Source organism: Podarcis vaucheri (assembly GCF_965113315.1).
Source record: "Podarcis vaucheri genome assembly, chromosome: 1".
NCBI classification, from domain to species: domain Eukaryota; kingdom Metazoa; phylum Chordata; class Lepidosauria; order Squamata; family Lacertidae; genus Podarcis; species Podarcis vaucheri.
Window position 1 is genome coordinate 45823416 of NC_138759.1, and position 17789 is coordinate 45841204.

The 17789-nt window shown below is 42.1% G+C and overlaps 2 protein-coding genes across 3 annotated transcripts in view; both read left to right on the plus strand.

Moving 5' to 3' along the window:
- LOC309541710 (cytosolic phospholipase A2 delta-like) overlaps positions 1 to 10386 on the plus strand; it is a 74392-nt gene extending 64006 nt beyond the window's left edge. Inside the window, exon 20 of the transcript XR_014223827.1 lies at positions 10137 to 10386. The gene's annotated coding sequence lies outside the window, so the exon portion shown is untranslated. The remainder of the gene's footprint in view (positions 1 to 10136) is intronic.
- Positions 1 to 17789, plus strand: part of LOC309541672 (cytosolic phospholipase A2 beta-like) — a 45310-nt gene that overhangs the window by 11398 nt on the left and 16123 nt on the right. Inside the window, exons 1-8 of one of the 2 annotated variants that reach the window (XM_082239800.1) lie at positions 3543 to 3799; positions 4619 to 4691; positions 6485 to 6621; positions 11541 to 11672; positions 12274 to 12332; positions 13291 to 13333; positions 14636 to 14699; positions 16476 to 16603. In XM_082239800.1, coding sequence (XP_082095926.1) covers positions 4640 to 4691; positions 6485 to 6621; positions 11541 to 11672; positions 12274 to 12332; positions 13291 to 13333; positions 14636 to 14699; positions 16476 to 16603 — 615 coding nt within the window. In that variant the 5' untranslated portion in view covers positions 3543 to 3799; positions 4619 to 4639. Of the gene's footprint in view, positions 1 to 3542; positions 3800 to 4618; positions 4692 to 6484; positions 6622 to 11540; positions 11673 to 12273; positions 12333 to 13290; positions 13334 to 14635; positions 14700 to 16475; positions 16604 to 17789 lie in introns of those variants that run through there. The other variant, XM_082239799.1, reaches the window with a different exon arrangement.

A 17789-nucleotide genomic window follows, 5' to 3' on the forward strand; every position in this document is an offset into this window, starting at 1 on the left:
ACCAGAATTCTGGATGAAGAAGGTGGTGAAGTAGACAGAGATCAGTTAATAATCAGCTCATAAGAACTCGCCAGTATGCTATTAATTATTGGAGGCAAGAAATAAGACACAAGTCTGGGAAGAGAAATCTTGAGAGTTTCAGAATGTGGAAAGATGTGCCATGTTTGCTAAGAGGGAACTTGAAATGAGGTTTCCTAAGATTGCTCAACAGACAGCATGTATAAGGAAGTGAGGGTAGCAGCAGAGTATATGCAAATGAAAACATGCAAGAAATAGAAGCATGTAGATGACTGTGCAAAGTAATAACATAATTGCCTGGAACAGCTCATTAGAGTTATAAATGGTGATTAAATGAGGGCAAGTAACTAGTGTGGTGTCATCAACTGAAATTCTTTAGACTAAGAACCAGACCCTGCCGTAAAGCCTTATATAAGCACTATGTATATATCTGTCTAACTTCAAGACGTCACAAGTAAGCCTCTTTCCCATCAGATCGAGCCTTTTTGTGCTTTGTGTTTCCAATAATTCTGCTTTTGTCTGAATTTTGGAATTGACATCAAAATCTTGACTTTGAAATGTTGAAGGGCTCTTAAAATGTAACTCAACTTTTGGATAAATTTCAAAACAATAAGATGAAGACTTAAATGTTGCCATTTTGACTCCAGCGTTCATAATTTGAATCGCTGGGAACCATTTCAAATAAAAGGATGGAATGCTGATTTTTTTTTTTTTTTATGAATCAGAACTATGTTTTGTGGCAGCAGATTCCATAGCCCAAATGTGTGTTGTTGGAAGAAGTGCTTCCCTTTGACTCTCATTGGATTGTCCTGGGGTTCTGAAACAGGATACTCTCATAGAAAAGCTAGAGAAATTTCTGTATGAAGAAAAATTGGGAGGTCAAAGGGTATTTCAGTTAAAGACAATGTGAACTATTCCATTCAGTTGTTTAGGTGTTTGCAAGGAATCAACTCAAGATCTAAAGCTAGGCATATCAGGCCCTGCCAAGCCGGCACCAACATAATACCCATAGAGTGAGGGATCTACTTTGTTTTTCTTTCTACCAACCAGAGAGTCAGATTCATAAGACATACAGTTAGAATCAGAGTGCAGGGTTCCTCTGAGCAGATTTTGAGCCTATCAATGTGAATCGAGTTCACATTCCTTCCACCCCCCCAAAATCCACTCTGGATTAGAAAGAAAGCTTCATTGCAGCAGCAAAATTTAGGTGGAAAGTGCTTTATTGTTGCTGTTGTAAAAGAATTGGGAGTCAAAAACCATTGTCAAACTACTATAAACCACCAAGAGACCGACCAGTAGATCTTGGTCTACCTTCTTCCTATCCCTGCTCTAGAAACTGGGGCTGGCTAAATTCCACTTCGGCTAAATTCTGGATCCTGAACTGAATTAGACTGATTCAGGGCTTGTCTTACACTTCTGTTTGTCCTGCGTCTAGAAAGCATGTGTCTGAGCAGTTGTCCATTTGCCCCACTCCTTTCCCAGCGAAAACCCACTAAATCAGAGCAAAAGTCAATCCAGAGAATTTGAATTGCAATTTTGCTCTAACTGAGCGCTAGTGAGTGGTTTTCCCTGGGCGAAAGCAGCTGGACAAGAGGAAGTGTGGAGGAGCCTTCAGTTCAACCCATGATTTTGCTGTAAATGGCCACTGATAGGGTTGGGTCATCTCAGTTCTGAATTGTCTCAAGTTGGATCAGGGCCACTCCAAAGTTCCTGAATTGTATCAGGAAGGGACACCCCTCCCACTAGAAACCCTGTCCCAAGCCAGCAAACCTAGTTGCCTATTTGTGCTGAAACTCACCACAAACACCTCCATCATTCTCTTAGAGTGACAATGATGCCCACCTGAGAGGTGTTGGAACTAAGTCCTGGCGAGTTCCTGCTGAAAAAATAGCTCTGCCTAGATCCAATATCTAAGTTTCACCATTATGAATGCCAATGAAATCTAGGGATTTCTTGCATAACTCCAACTCTCTTTCAACTTTATCCTGAAGAAGATATTGCAGCACTTTTTGCCCATGGACATGATTGAACTTAAAGAAGGAACACAAACAGATTGTTCTTAGAGTATGCTTTTCTCTCGCCCACCCACCACCTCTTAAAGTAATGTGTTTGTAATTACACAACTGCAAATACATGTAAATGAAGCCATGCAGCAGAGCCACAATTCATAATTTCTTTTTAATGAAATCTCATCCAGAAACACTGGTCAGACTGTCTGTCATCTTTGTATTGCACAAACTGTTTATTTGGAAGATGTGTGTGGGCAGGTTGATGTCAGAAGGTATGAAGGCCACAGACAGTCTGGAACCAGGCTGTCTGGATAAGAACATAAGAATAATCCTGCTGGATCTGGCCAGTAGCCCATCTAGTCCACCATCCTGTAGGCTATATCTATTAGGTCCGTAAACTACCATATAGCGTATGTTGTTGTTGTTGTTGTTTAGTCGTGTCCGACTCTTCGTGACCCCATGGACCAAAGCACGTCAGTCACTTCTGTCTTCCACTGCCTCATGCTGGTAGCTTCGAAAACACTATCCAACCATCTCGTCCTCTGTCGTCCCCTTCTCCTTGTACCCTCCATCTTTCCCAACATCGGGGTCTTTTCCAGGGAGTCTTCTCTTCTCATGAGGTGGCCAAAGTATTGGAGCCTCAGCTTCAGGATCTGTCCTTCCAGTGAGCACTTAGGGCTGATTTCCTTCAGAATGGACAGGTTTGATCTTCTTACAGTCCATGGGACTCTCAAGAGTCTCCTCCAGCACCGTAATTCAAAAGCACCAATTCTTTGGTGATCAGCCTTCTTTATGGTCCAGCTTTCACTTCCATATAGCGTATATTCAACACAAAAAACAGCAACGATTTGTTGTTGACAAAAGACAGCTGGACATATAAAGGGCCCCATTACCTTCAGTAGCTTAGAGCCTCATCAAATCTAAATCCGGCCCTGGAAAGGACTCTTGCCCAGATTGAGAAATGGTTCCTCACCCAAGGTCACACCATACGCTTCATGGCTGATGGCAACCTGAGTCTCCCAGGTCCTAGTCTGACATGTTAACCCCCACACCACATGGGCTCTCAACTCTGGCAGTCTTTATACTTCTCTGTTGGTACCACATTGGTCCACTAGCCTCTTTTACCATCCTAGGTCAGGATGATTATGAGCCCAGCTGTAATGGCCTCTAGTCCCCTCCTCTGATTAGCAGCTTCAGTTGAACCCATGTCACATTCACAGGGCTCCCAGTCAGTGCTTGCTTGCTGCAGGTTCTTTTGGTGGTGGGGAAGCTTGGCCAAAACACCTCAATACTCCCTTCTTTCTGTGAGACTATCTCCTCACTCTCATTGTTGCCACCTGCTGTTCCTCATCACTGTTACACCTGCTTGGCCTTTTCAGATGAGGAAGCAGGCAGCAGCTGCTACATTTCCTCCTCAGCATCAATACTGTTATTTGTTTGTCATAGTGAGAGGCATGGTAGCCATGGTGAAGAGTAGGTCCCGGTCCAGGCGGTCCCCTTGTCAGTGGGCCTCCTGTGGGGTGTCCCCACCCTTAGTGGGTGCCTTACTATGCCAGCCATTGACAATGGCCCTTAGCCCATTCTCATCTCAAGCCTTGAAGCCATTGACAGGCAAACTCGCTCTCTGTTCATGCAGAGACAACATGGAGGCATTCATAAGGGACATAATAAGATAAACTATTTCACTTTGACTTGTCTGCTGAGACATTCCTGGGTGTTACATACAAAGGATTTTGGCTAATATTCTAGAGAGCACATTTTTTTCAAGCAAGGTATGTGTCCTGGCTCATCCTTGTCATGTTTCTGCATTAATCAAGTAGGGCTATTGGTTTTTTTGGGAGGGAACTCCAGTCAGAGCCAACTGGGACACTCTAACAGCCCAGAATGCTCTTGGTCAGGTGGCACCACAGGACCCATCTAATACCCCAAACGTTTCTTTTTTTTAAAAAAAATCTTTTTATTGATTTTCTATGCCAAACAACAACAACAAAAATAAAAATACACAAAACACACCAATGAAAAAAAAAAGAAAAACATCAGCCAAAACAGAAAATATAAACAAACCAGAAGACAAACATCGGTTAACACAAATAATAGTTGACTTCCCTCCATCTCGGTTTTGGGTTATGTAACATAATAATTCCAATACCCCAAATGTTTCTAATATACTTCCTTCTCTCTGTCTGAGTCACATATCACTGAGACTGATCAACAGAGTGGACCGCTGTGCTTCCAGACTACTGAGCTAGCCTTCTCATCTACGGCCTGCATTCTCTTGGGCCTGAACACTTAACAACACCCAGCACTTCCTTGTGGCTCTGCATTGCAGTGGTTGGCAAGATCACATCTGCCTTTAAGGGAAGTTTGTTCACCATTACTCATCATCTGCTCACTAATCAGAAGTTTCTAAGGTTTCCAAGGGAAGTGTCCAGCAGTGTTAGGGAAATGGGAATGGGATGAGAAAGAAGCTTTGGCGGGGCCCGATGGGCAATGTTTGTGGCTTTGGGTGATCTCTGTCATGTGGGAATAAATCCAGAATTCTTACTAATTTTTTTTTCATGTGAAGTTCACTGGCTTTCCTTCCATTGCAGAAACAACTGTTTCCAGTTTCCATGGTGTCTGTCAGAATTATAAAAGCCAATATCATCCCCTCAGGAATTTCATGTAAGTTTTGTGCATCCTTCATTGCCCCACTGGGCCCAACTCTGCAGCAAGATTATTGGATAAAATAGCAATGTAGGAATAAGGAATCTTGGATTGGATTAAATAACAAAAGATCTGAAAGAGCACAGGTGGCGCTGTGGGTTAAACCACAGAGCCTAGGACTTGCCGATCAGAAGGTCGGCGGTTCAAATCCCTGTGACGGGGTGAGCTCCCATTGTTTGGTCCCAGCTCCTGCCAACCTAGCAGTTCGAAAGCACGTCAAAGTGCAAGTAGATCAATAGGAACCGCTCCAGCGGGAAGGTTCACCAGAAGCGACTTAGTCATGCTGGCCACATGACCCGGAAGCTGTCTGCGGACAAACGCTGGCTCCCTCGGCCCATAGAGCAAGATGAGCTCCGCAACCCCAGAGTCGGTCACGACTGGACCTAATGGTCAGGGGTCCCTTTACCTTTTTAAGAGAATTGGCATCCAGTTCTTAAACATTACTGAACATGTCCCCAGTGTTTTAGGTGGAACAGAATTCACATCCATGCATACATTCAATCTTGCAAGAGCCTCTTTCCCATGGTATGATCCTGCACCCCTACAAACTTTCATAGGCACTGCCAGTGGGACTCTCTTCCCAAGAAATAGTCTGTCACCCCTAAATGCTGGATTACTGTCACCACTGGAGGTAAGGGAATTTTTCACACACTCAGCTCACTTTTCTTAATTATCATGATTCAGTTTATCCCCTTAAGTAATTTTGGTATGCTTAATTGAAAATTTGCCATCAAAATAAATAGGACATACATTTTCAAGGGTTATTTAGGATGGTATCATGAATGAGAAATATATAGTTCTGTTTCAGAAATGTAACATTTCCCGTTCCCTGAAATGCACTCTGCCGTTCTATGCCCCACACTCAATATATTTTCTGCTGCTGATGGCACAGTGCCCCCCCCCATTGTTGCACTTGCTCAGAACTGGTGATGTTTCAGTCAAAAGGACCCAGTTTTTTGGTCTTGTTCATCAGTTTGCACAGGTGTAGCCTGTGCATTTTGCACAATGCAGGTGTGAGAAAGAGGCCTCCTAACACTAGACATTGCTTTCAGCTGCAACAATTTGAACAGCGATATTATGTAAGGCAAAGGCAAAGGACCCCTGGCGACTATGGGGTGTGGCGCTCATCTCACTTTCAGGTTGAGGGAGCCGGTGTTTGTACACAGCTTTCCTGGTCATGTGGCCAGCATGACTAAACCGCTTCTGGTGCAAGGGAACACTGTGACGGAAACCAGAGTGCACGGAAACACCATTTACCTTCCTGCCGCAGCAATACCTATTTATCTACTTGTACTGGTGTGCTTTTGAACTGTTAGGTTGGCAGGAGCTGAGACAGAGCAATGGGAGCTCACCGCGTCATGCAGATTCAAACCGCCAACCTTCTGATTGGCAAGCCCAAGAGGCTCAGTGGTTTAGACCACAGCGCCACCCGCATTATGTACCAATATCGGTAAGAGTAGTACTAGGTGTTATAACTGCAAGAATATTGGTTTATGTTCTAAAACATCACATTAGGTCATCTAGTTGGTGCCAGAGGCTTCACCACCACCACCAAATTTTTCTGTTCCCTATATCACAGATATATTCCAGCTCAGACCTCCACTGCAAAAATATATTCAGAAATAGATGCCCCTCCCACAGTTTGTCCCATACAAAGTGACGTGGCATCCCCATATTTGCCCCTAAGGCTTAAGACACAGTTGAATATACAGTCACAACTGTTAAAAAGCTTTTTCCATTTCTCGCTGCAGTGTTTCCATCTAATTGCTACGTGACCTTGCATCTGCCGACAGCATCGCCTGAGAAATTTAGAACCCGAACTATGAAGAACTCTGATAAACCAGTCTGGAATGAGACATTCTATTTTAGAATCCAAACTGAGATCAAGGTAAGGTAAGCTATTCAACATGCCACCACTTGTTTGGAAAACCTGCTGGGCAGATAAAGACATAAAACATTATGCAATAAGATAAAATAAATGGCTTTTCCAAACAAGTCTGATTTAGGAACGTTCAGGAAAAATGAAATTGTTGCCTCTAATGCAGGGGTGCTTGTGTGACAAAAATGCCTGTGTGCAGGTAGTTTTGTGCTTAGCTTGTGCTTAGGGCCAAGCAAGGTACCGTAAATCACATTTCACATGCAGGGCTTAAAAGTACTATTATCATCGGCTGAGGGCAGGTCTGATAATTGCTGGGATCCGAGCAGGAATGGTGGTCAAGTGGTGCCCATGTGCTCTACGTTACAGAGGACTATTTTGAAGGGGTCCTTTCTTTTAAGGAAGAAAAAGATAAAGGACACTAAGAAAAGGGAGCATTAGGGGCCTTGAAGTTGCAAACACCTGGGGAGCAGACTAAGTAGCCACACAGCTCACCTGCTCTCAAGTCTTTCACACTAGGGTAGCATGTACTGTTTTTTAAATTTAAATTATAGTAATTATATATAAATTTGCAACTATACATATGAATCGCCACATGCAAAAATTATGGAAGTCAGTGTCCTCTTTTGCCTTTTTTTTTGGTGGTATTATTATTATTTATTGAATTTATATACCACCCTATACCTGGAGGTCTCAGGGTGGTTCACAGAATAAAATCAAAATATAAAACCACAAAGTAAATAATCAAAACAACAACAACAACCCAATACCCCCCACAAATCAACCAAAGGCCTGGTTAAAAAGGAACATTTTTGCCTGACGTCTAAAGGTGTATAATGAAGGTGCCGGGCAAATTTTCCTGGGGAGAGCATTCCACAGATGGGGAGCCACGGCAGAGAAGGCTCTTTCTTGTGTTGCCATCCTCTGGACCTCTTGAGGAAAAGGCAGATGAAGATGATCTCAGGGTCTTGGTAGGTTTATATGGAAAGAGGCTGTTCTTGAGGTATTGCGGTCCTGAGCCGTTTAAGGCTTTATAGGTCAAAACCAGCACTTTGAATTGGGCCCAGAAACTAATCAGTAGCCAGTGCGATTGGACCAGGATCAGTGTAATATGCTCAAACTGTCTTGCTCCAGTGAGCAGCCTGGCTGCTGAATTCTGCACTAGCTGAAGTTTCCGAATCATCTTCAGAGGCAGCCCTACGTATAATGCATTGCAGTAATCTAACCTTGAGGTTACCAGAGCATAGACAGCAGTAGTTAGGCTTTCCCTTCCAGATAGACGCATAGCTGGGCCACCAGCCGAAGCTGATAGAAGGCACTCCGGGTCACTGAGGCCACCTGAGCCTCAAGCGACAGCAAAGGATCCAGGAATACCCCCAAGCTACAAGCCTTCTCCTTCAGAGGAAGCGTAACCACATCAAGAGCAGACAACCTCCTACTCATCTGGTCTAGGGAACTAACAATGTCTCAGTCTTATCTATATTGAGTACATTTTGGACAATGCATAAGTGGCCACCCTAAATGGAGGAAGGGGGGATTAAACCGCCCCCCCCCCGGGAGTATTAGCTTTCCTGAAACAAAACTAAATCCGCCCTCCCTAGTCATTAGACACTTTGGTCTCAAGTGTCATAAGAATGCCCCCAGCTGGTATGTGCAAGTCATAATACATACCAACTTGTATTGACTCTAACAACAGAGCAGTTTACTTCAACCCTCATTTAATGGGAAGGTGGAGATTAGTTTTGTCATCATCAAAGATGCTAAATTCATAGCACTCTCCCACCAGCTAATCATGCTGGTCCCATAATTACTTTCAATTCATATGGAAGCTTTCCCACTAAAGATAACCTCCAGGCTTGCCTATACCTGTAATCCAACCTTTTAAATCCTCCCAGAATCTGGTAACAGTTAGGTGTGGCAGCCTTTTGTACACATTCAGAGATTCTGCAGTGGATACGCTTCTTCTGACTCTCAGAAGATCTGTTGCTCAGTGGTGGAGCATCTCCCTTTCATGCTCAGTGACCCAGGTTGAGTCTCCAGCATCGGCCCGTAGAACAAAGAATGACTCCCTGGCTGGAACCCTGCTGAGCCGCTGCCAGTCAGTGTAGCTGGCACAGGGATAGATGGCCCAGTGTTCTGATTCAATATAAGGTGGCTTCCTGTGTTCCTGTGAATCAGTAGATCCCCCCCTTTTTCTCTCCATGCAGCAGGATCCATCTTGGTTTGTGTGTGTGGAGCAGTTCTCCAACATATTCACCAGCCACTTTGCCTGCGGCAAAAGAATAGCTATGTCAGGTGATTCTGTGTTTGGCATTGCGTGGACAGGCGGAGTCCCTAAATCCCGAGCGGTCCCCCCGTCATGTGGAATAACGACTCAAGACAACGTGCTATGGGATTAAATTGGTCACAACTTTATTAAATTCAAATGTGGGTAGACCTTGGCTCAGGCATTGGGCGTTCTCCCTCCCTAGTCCCCAGCCGGGGACCTAGGGAGCATCAGGGTTATCCAGTGTGTGTGTGGGGGGGATGGGCCGGCTCTGGAGAACATATGTTCAAGCAGAGATAGCCGCCCCCATTACGCCGCTGCCGCAGGGGAGAGCAGTGACGACCTTTCGGCATACCGTCAAAGCCTCCCTTCAGAAACCCCTTTAACGGGGAACCCTGGTATCGCCGCTACAAAGAGGAAGATGGACAAAAGGATTCTGCCCAAGGCCTGATACCGCCAAGGTTGTGACGTTTTGCTACGGGAAAGGCAAAACCTGCCAATGCAGGGAAATTCCTTTCCGGCCCTTTGACAGCGACCTTAACGTAGCAGCGCCTGCATACCTGTGAAGAAAAGTTAACCTGCAAAACCGATGAAGAAAAGTTAACCTGCAAAATAATGCATTAATTAAGGGTGGGTAGGGTGGGAGAAGCTCTGGAGCCAAGTGAGGATTCCCAGGTAAGATCCTCCCTCTATTGTGTGGGCAGGTAATCCCTCCCCTACCTGGCCTGATCTCCTTGGCAATGCTTCGCCCAGGTGGGATTGGACAGCTGACTGGGGTAGGCGGAGACCTCCAGGTATCCCACCTGAGGGAAGGCGAAGCCAAGCCTATGCTGATGGAGCTGCTCCAGATCCAGGGGCTGCGAGCGTCCACGCAAAGGTCACCCCCCGTTTTATGCGGGGAGTGGTCATTCTGCAGAGTCAAGGCTTGTTATATGCTTATGGTACGTTGCGTTTTAGAGTGTCAGAATGGTACTGCTGCAGAAAATGAGACAAGGGGTAGAGTTTATACCTTTTAGTTGGAAGTGGATGGTGTGTGTGTGTGTGATATGCAATACAGGGGGGAAATGCTCATGTTAGAGATATTGTTTTACCTTTGATGTTTAGCTTAGACCACGCATGCACATACCTTTCTAAAGCCAATATTGGTATTCCAGCAGTCCAAATTCAGTTTGGTGTATAGTGCAACTTCTGCTGCATGGGGCTTCCTTTTAAAAAGGGCTTGGAAACTTCAGTTGCTGCTGCTGGTTTTGACTGCAGCCAGTTTTGTAGATTACAGTGGTACCTCGGGTTACAGACACTTCAGGTTACAGACACCTCAGGTTATAGACTCCGCTAACCCAGAAATAGTACCTCAGGTTAAGAACTTTGCTTCGGGTTGAGAACAGAAATCGCATAGCGGGGGCGCGGCGGCAGCGGGAGGCCCCATTAGCTAAAGTGGTGCTTCAGGTTAAGAACAGTTTCAGGTTAAGAACGGACCTCCGGAACGAATTAAGTTATTAACCCGAGGTATCATTGTAATGCTGTTCCAGTAGCTCCCTCTCTGTGTCCAAGACCAAATCAAAGCCCTGATTACTTGTGCTTTTTGAAGTCTTATATGGTTTGGGGCCAGGAATTCACCACCTCCTGTGATGCTACCTGATCTCTCAGGCCTTTGATGCAGGCAGGCTCTTCTCAGGGTTCCACAACCAGCAGAGTCTGATTGGTGAGCATATGAAATAGCTCATTGACCTGGTGCTTCCAGGTATTTTTGACCCCAATTCCTTTCAGCCCCAGCAAGCACAGCCATAGAATGTTCAAGCTGATGGGAGTTGTAGTCCAAAACATTTGGAGAGTACCAGGTTTGGCTTTCCTGCCGAGACTGTGCAGCTCTCTAGCATGGGGAATGAATTTTCTGACTTCCCTAATGGCATTTAGATTTCCAATGAAAACTGGTGTTCTGTATATCTTTGGCATTAATGATGATTGAATTTCTCCCTCCTTTTTAATGCTGGTTCTGTTCTTATTGTTATATCTACACTTGTATTTCTTACCAAATTCAGATTATTATTATTTTAATTTTTGTTTTTTAAACAAACATACTAGCTGCCTTAGTGGTCCCTAAATATGTAAATATATGACATACATAAGTACTTTCAGATGTTGCTTGATGTATGGATGTTGGGAGGCAGGGTCGCCATGTGTGATTTGGGATGGAAGGGTGCATCCATTTTGGTTCTCTCACTTTGGAAAAATGATAATCTTAAATTCAGTTTACCACATTTTGCAGCAATTTGCAAACTTTCTTTTTAAAAAATGCTCATAAAAATCACCAGCATTTTAGTGTCAATTTCTTCCATTAAACACAGCTATATATGCTGCTTTTACTAATGTACATATTTTTTGCATGCAATTTCCTCTAATATAATGCATTCTTGTCAGTTATCTTCACCAGATATTCATTTTCATGCACACTTCCCCCTAATATATGCATTTTTGCAAATATTGGTTGGTTGGCAAACTGTATGGTAAAATTCAGGTGAGTGCAAATTTCAAAGGATAGTTGTGTTTGGGTTTGAATATTGTTTCGAAATGTGCTGCTTTGGTAGATTCTGTTTTAAAGGACACCTGAACTGAATTTCTACTCTATCCCTATACAATTCTAACCTTCCTTCTCTTCTGTTCCTAGAATATATTACAGCTGGAGGTCTGTAGTGCCAATCTAACCGACAAAGATGATGTACTTTTTGTTATCTTTTTTGATTTGGAAAAAGTCCAGCCTGGCACAACAGCTCTTGAGCTATTTTCCTTAAAGCCAGAGGTGAGGACAGAAAGTTAATTTATTGTCTACACATTTACGAAACTAACTAACTAACTAACTAACTAAAACTAACTAACTAACATGCAGAGAACTGAAAAACCATGGAATAGCTAGCAGGCAGAGCAGACAGGTGAGGATGTCTTGGGTGTCCCATGGCCCACTCCCAGGTCTTGGCTGACTGCTTGAGAATTACTTCCTTAGAGAATTACTTAACTGGGTTTTGTCCAAGTAAAAATGGAAGTGAATTTGGAGGTTCTTTCTCAGGCAGTTGCAGAAATGTTGAGGGAACCCAAAAGACTTTAGGTAACACTAGCAATAATAAATAATATGATGTGGATGTTCTTTTCCCTTGCTTCAGAACAGCTGTGCAGCGCTACTAATTTCACTAGGGGGTGACATCTCATCCCTTTCATCTGCCCTGTTTCCCCAGTCTAAATTCTTCCCCCACCTCCAATGCCTGAATTCCAGGTGTGCTTAGTTAGATTTTGCCAGATTGAAGGGTTTGGGAGTGCAGTGGCAAGTGTCAATTATGTCCTTGATGACTGAAATTACTGCACTGAGTAGATAAATGAGCATTAGTAATTGGTTTTTGTGTTATCAGAAAGAAGATTGTCCTCATGCTTATGAATCTCTGGAAGTGGAATTCAAGTTGGCAGAAACGTAAGTGGTTTGTTAGATGCAAGAAAACGATTCTAAAAATAGTATATTTTTGGAAATTCCTACTTTTCTTTTGTTATCTAGTGTGTTTCTGCTAATCTCGTGGTTTTACTATGTCTCCACCACTATTCCTTCTTTCTGTTTTGTCTACATTTGAATCTTAATATTCTGGTTTTGTTTACGCTGCCATATTTGGGTAGTAGTTCTATATTATATTGAGAATAATGAACTACCTTTCTTTCTTTATCATTCATGACAATACATCAAAAATAGGAAAGGTACATCCTTGCATTTTTGTGTAATTGGTCACATACTGTATAGTGTCAAGATACCACCTCTGATGAACCAATATTCTCCTTTGCTATAGCAGCATCTTTAACCAATATAGCCTTTTCAGTACTCCACCTGATTTGTGGAATGCCTCTCCCCATTGCTCTTTTTATGTATTGCATTAAATCAACTACTTTGAATTTGCCCCATAAAAAAATAGAATGCAAGTTACTAAATAAATAGCAATTCTCCCCAACTTCTCCATATTATAGTACAAGAGCACTTTGTGATTTGCCTGACTATTTCATTTTTGGTTTGTAGGGTAGGATTCCAGCAGCTATGTGGTCAGACTTCCATGTACAGTGGTACCTCAGTTTTCGAATGTCTCCGTTGACGAACATTTCGGTTTTTGAATGCCATAAACCCAGAAGTAAATGCTTTGGTTTTCAAACACGCCTTGGAAGTTGAACATGCCACACAGCTTCTGCTGAGTGCAAGATCCTGAGGCCTAGCTGTTGGCTATTGAGTTTTTGGTTTTCAGATTATGTTTGAAAACGGAGGTACCACTGTATTAAGTACCTTGAAAACTATTGCTCTTTGTCAGTCATTTCCAAAATGCTACTTTATTAAATATCAACGACTTTACCAGGCTCAGATTTAATCACCCTTTCCCCTCCTCTCTACCTTCCAGTTCAGGACCTCTCGAGCAACTGATTTCCAATGGTGTTTTAGTGGTAAGATTTCTTTGTATTGAAAGTTATCTTGATTCATAATTATTTATTCTATCTTGTTGGAGATGGTAACTCTTTAGGAAAGAGGACACTCTTGGTAATATCTAATTCTTTCAGGATTATGCAAGCAATTGAGAGTACATCTTTCCATAATAGTAAGCTGATCTCTGATTTTAAAATATTTATATGGCTTTTATTGTGTGGTTTTATGTACAACTGTTGTAAACTGCTCTGATACTTTTTATAAGTATTTTTAGCAGTATATAAATATTTTTATTAAAGGGATGGGTGGATGAATAAATGAAGTCATATTCAGGGTAGACACACTGAAGGCTCTTCCAGGTGACCTTTTTACTGAGCATTCATTGCGATTTCCTTGCACAAGGCTTACATAAAGATTAGACTATGCCTGGTCATTATTGAGCTCTTGTTTTGATTTGTTTATGTGGAGATTAAATGATAAAGAGCATTTGTCCTTATTTGCTGCATAGTGTTCATATGTCAAGAGGGATGCGGGTGGCACTGCGGGTTAAACCATAGAGCCTAGGACTTGCTGATCAGAAGGTCGGTGGTTCGAATCCCCGTGACGGGGTGAGCTCCCGTTGCTCGGTCCCTGCTCCTGCCAACCTAGCAGTTCGAAAGCATGTCAAAGTGCAAGTAGATAAATAGGTACCGCTCCGGTGGGAAGGTAAACAGCGTTTCCATGCACTGCTCTGGTTCGCCAGAAACAGCTTAGTCATGCTGGCCACATGACCCGGAAGCTGTACACCAGCTCCCTCGGCCAATAAAACCAGATGAGCGCCGCAACCCCAGAGTCGGCCACGACTGGACCTAATGGTCAGGGGTCCCTTTACCTTTACCCTTACGTTCATATGTCTCCCTGTTAATCATTCCCCCCCCTGTCACTTTCCTAACCACAAAAAGCATTTTCTTTTTAAATAAAAGAGTGGATTTGTCATGCTAGGGCAATAGAGTGCTTCAGCATACATTTCCAAATACAAATACTGAAAGTCTAGGGGAGACAAGCAGTGGACATAAATTACTTGTCCATTGATTTCAGTGGATCTTTTCTGAATATGACAAACACTGAATATCACCTTTTGGGATTCTATGAAGTGCTAGCAAATAGAGAGAGAGAGAAATTAGAGAATGGCAAGAATGGTGCAATTAAATAACTGGCAATCATATTACTTAAACAAATTGCTTGGATGAAATAAACAGATGGCTTTGATTGTAGAAATACTTTGTATTTTCCTCCAAGCATTCAGGCATCAACATTATTACTCTGTGCCCTTGTTTTCATAGGCTCGTGAACTTTCCATCTTGGAAGTAAAGGTGAAGAAAGAAGAGAATGAGAAGCTTTTGAAAGGTTGGCCTCTCTCTCTTAGGCACGTAGCCAGCTAGTGTTTTACCACTAATATATGTTATTAAATATATATTGTTTACTAGGGCTGCAACATTTAATTGACTGTATTATTTTTTTACTGATGTTGAGATTGTAATTTTAAGTGATGTAAGCTGTAAGTTTATTTAGAAGATAAATACGGCAGAAGGCAGATGCTATCTTAGAAGAGTAGTAGCTATAAATATTCAACTACTTTAAAGTATTTCTAAGTATTTATATTAAAAAAAAAATAATAAACCTGCTGCCTAATTGGCGACTGTCTAATGACTGTTGCCTTTTAGTCAGTTAAATAGCTTCTTAATCCATTAATCACACTGGAGGGAATTCCTCTTCTAAGACTGCAGCTGTGACTCATTAAATTTGCCATATGTATGCTTTTCTCTTCAAAATTATTGTTTTAGTTTTATGCAAACTCATGTAATTGATGAAATATAAATTTATGAATTGGCTGAGATCTCTTTAACTAAGTTTAGGGTACCAACTTGCTTCTCTCGAAGTTGAGGGCTCCAGCTCCCATCAGCATCAGCCATCATGGGCAAAGGTCAGGGATGATCAGTGTAGTCCAGCAATCCCTGAATTAACTGACAGGCCTACTATTTCTATCTACTTTACATAATTTTCATGAGAGAAATAGCAAAAAAACACACAAAAACCACCCCTAACTAGGTCAAGCTTAGAGATGCAATGAATTGTCTCCTCAATATCCTCCTCTATCTGCAAATTTTGATGTTGAATGCTTGCCTCATATTTTCTGAAGGTTCAGATGTCTGCATAAAAGGTGGAGCTGAAATATGGGTTTCTAAACTCATGTTTCTTGAGGGGAGGATTTGTAAGAGAGAACTGACAAGAGGTGAATGCTTAGTAAGCAATTATTTCCAGAGGGGTAGCCATATTAGTATCTTACAAAAGAAAAAAGAGAGAGAAACGAAACAAAGAGTATTATGATACCCTAAAAATCAACAAATGCATTATGGCATCATAAATTGTATATAATACAATAGGATGATAAATGTATCAAGATTTTCACTTCTCCAAATTTTGCAGTGTGGTTCTCTACCCATTTAATATGTAAAGAAATGTATATGCGGGGGTGTAGTGTGAATAAAAATGCATATATTCCTGGGAATAACATACAAAATGCATTTTATTAGGGAAAATTGCTCTTCAGAAATGTGTATATTAGGCAAAATTGCACAAAAACACATATATATTAGGAGAAATTTGCACTACTTCATAGCTGATTTGAAATGCTAACAAATCTGAAGTGCTAAAGTTGTGAGGTAAAAGTGAGATTTTAAATTTAAAATTCAGATCATGAGTGGTGACTGTTACATTTTTGGTGGATTTTGAATATTTGCTTGAATTTTAACCCAGGCCAATTTAATTTTCTTAATAGGCAAAGTATGAAGTTTAGCAGACCAAAATAAAATAAAATAAAATAAAGATAACCCGTTATTTGTGGATGTTACTCATATTGAGTATGTATAGTTTATGTATAATGTATCTGGAATATAGCAAGGCTTTTGACGTAGCCTCACTAAGCTTAGATGAAAGTTTCATATAAATATGCAGTTAGCTGCTCTCACACATGCAAAGGAACAGTAAAATATACATAGAGAGAGAGAGCGCACTGCAGATCAGGATTGTATAGAACTATGCTAAACAGAGTTTAACTGGTTAATTAAAAACTGTCTGTGAACAAAAATGTGTAACTTATGATTAAAGTATTAATTTTTTTAGCCAAGAAAAATGTTGTGCTTACCATGCGAGAGTCTTATGAAGGGACACAGAAGACGTCCGAAGATGTAGATTCCTTCTGCTTTCATTGCATAAAGAGCTGGGGGCCAGTGCTGAAAGCCAACATTCAGGTAAAAGCCACTGTCTTTTATCCTATACCCACAGGTAGTATTAGAAAAGTAAAAGGAGTGCTCAGCAATTACAGGAGCATATGCCTGAGGCTAAAGAATCCTGAAATGTTGTACAGTGGACTTAATCCATTCCAGAGGTCTGTTTGTAACCGGAAACCGCTCGTAACATGAGGCACGCTTTCGCTAACGGCACCCCACCCCTCGCTGCTGCCATGTCACCTGTATGCGACTTCCGCTCGCATCCCAGGGCAAAGTTCGCAACAAGGGGTATCTACTTCCGGGTTAGCGGAGCTCATAACCCGAAGGATTTGTAAGGAGGGTGGTATGTAACGAGGTTCTACTGTACTGAAAATAAATATTTCTGCCAGCACAAGAATTTCTACTCGTGCAATGGAACATTTCCTCCCTCTCCTCCCCGCTATGTGCCCCCTAAATCTGTTTTCGGCGTTCCCCCAACCCTCTGGAGCAGATTTTAGGTGTGTGTGTCATGCATGGGGGATAGGAGATGGGGGGGGGGAGTTCCATTGCCCTAGAAATTATTCTTGTGCTGGTGGTACAGTTGGATACTATCCATAGTTCCTGAAAATCCAAATTGTATTGATGTTAAGATCTCCAGTTATTCTACTTGTTGCATGTCTAACTAGCAAACCTGTCCTAATTAGCACAGTAGCCAAAGAATGATAAAGTGCTCTGCCTTGATCTAGTAATTCAACCCATTATGAAAGTCAAATAGGATAGTTAAATCAAATAAATACATTTGTAATAGAATCATAGAATAGAATCATAGAGTTGGAAGAGACCACAAGGGCCATCAAGTCCAACCCCCTGCCAAGCAGGAAACACCATCAGAGCACTCCTGACATATGGTTGTCAAGCCTCTGCTTGAAGACCTCCAAAGTAGGAGACTCCACCACACTCCTTGGCAGCAAATTCCACTGCCGAACAGCTCTTACTGTCAGGAAGTTCTTCCTAATGTTTAGGTAGAATCTTCCTTCTTGTAGTTTGGATCCATTGCTCCATGTCCGCTTCTCTGGAGCAGCAGAAAACAACCTTTCTCCCTCCTCTATGTGACATCCTTTTATATATTTGAACATGGCTATCATATAACCCCTTAACCTCCTCTTATCCAGGCTAAACATGCCCAAATATAGTTTGTGCTATATTGAAAAGCACTTCATCATGATCC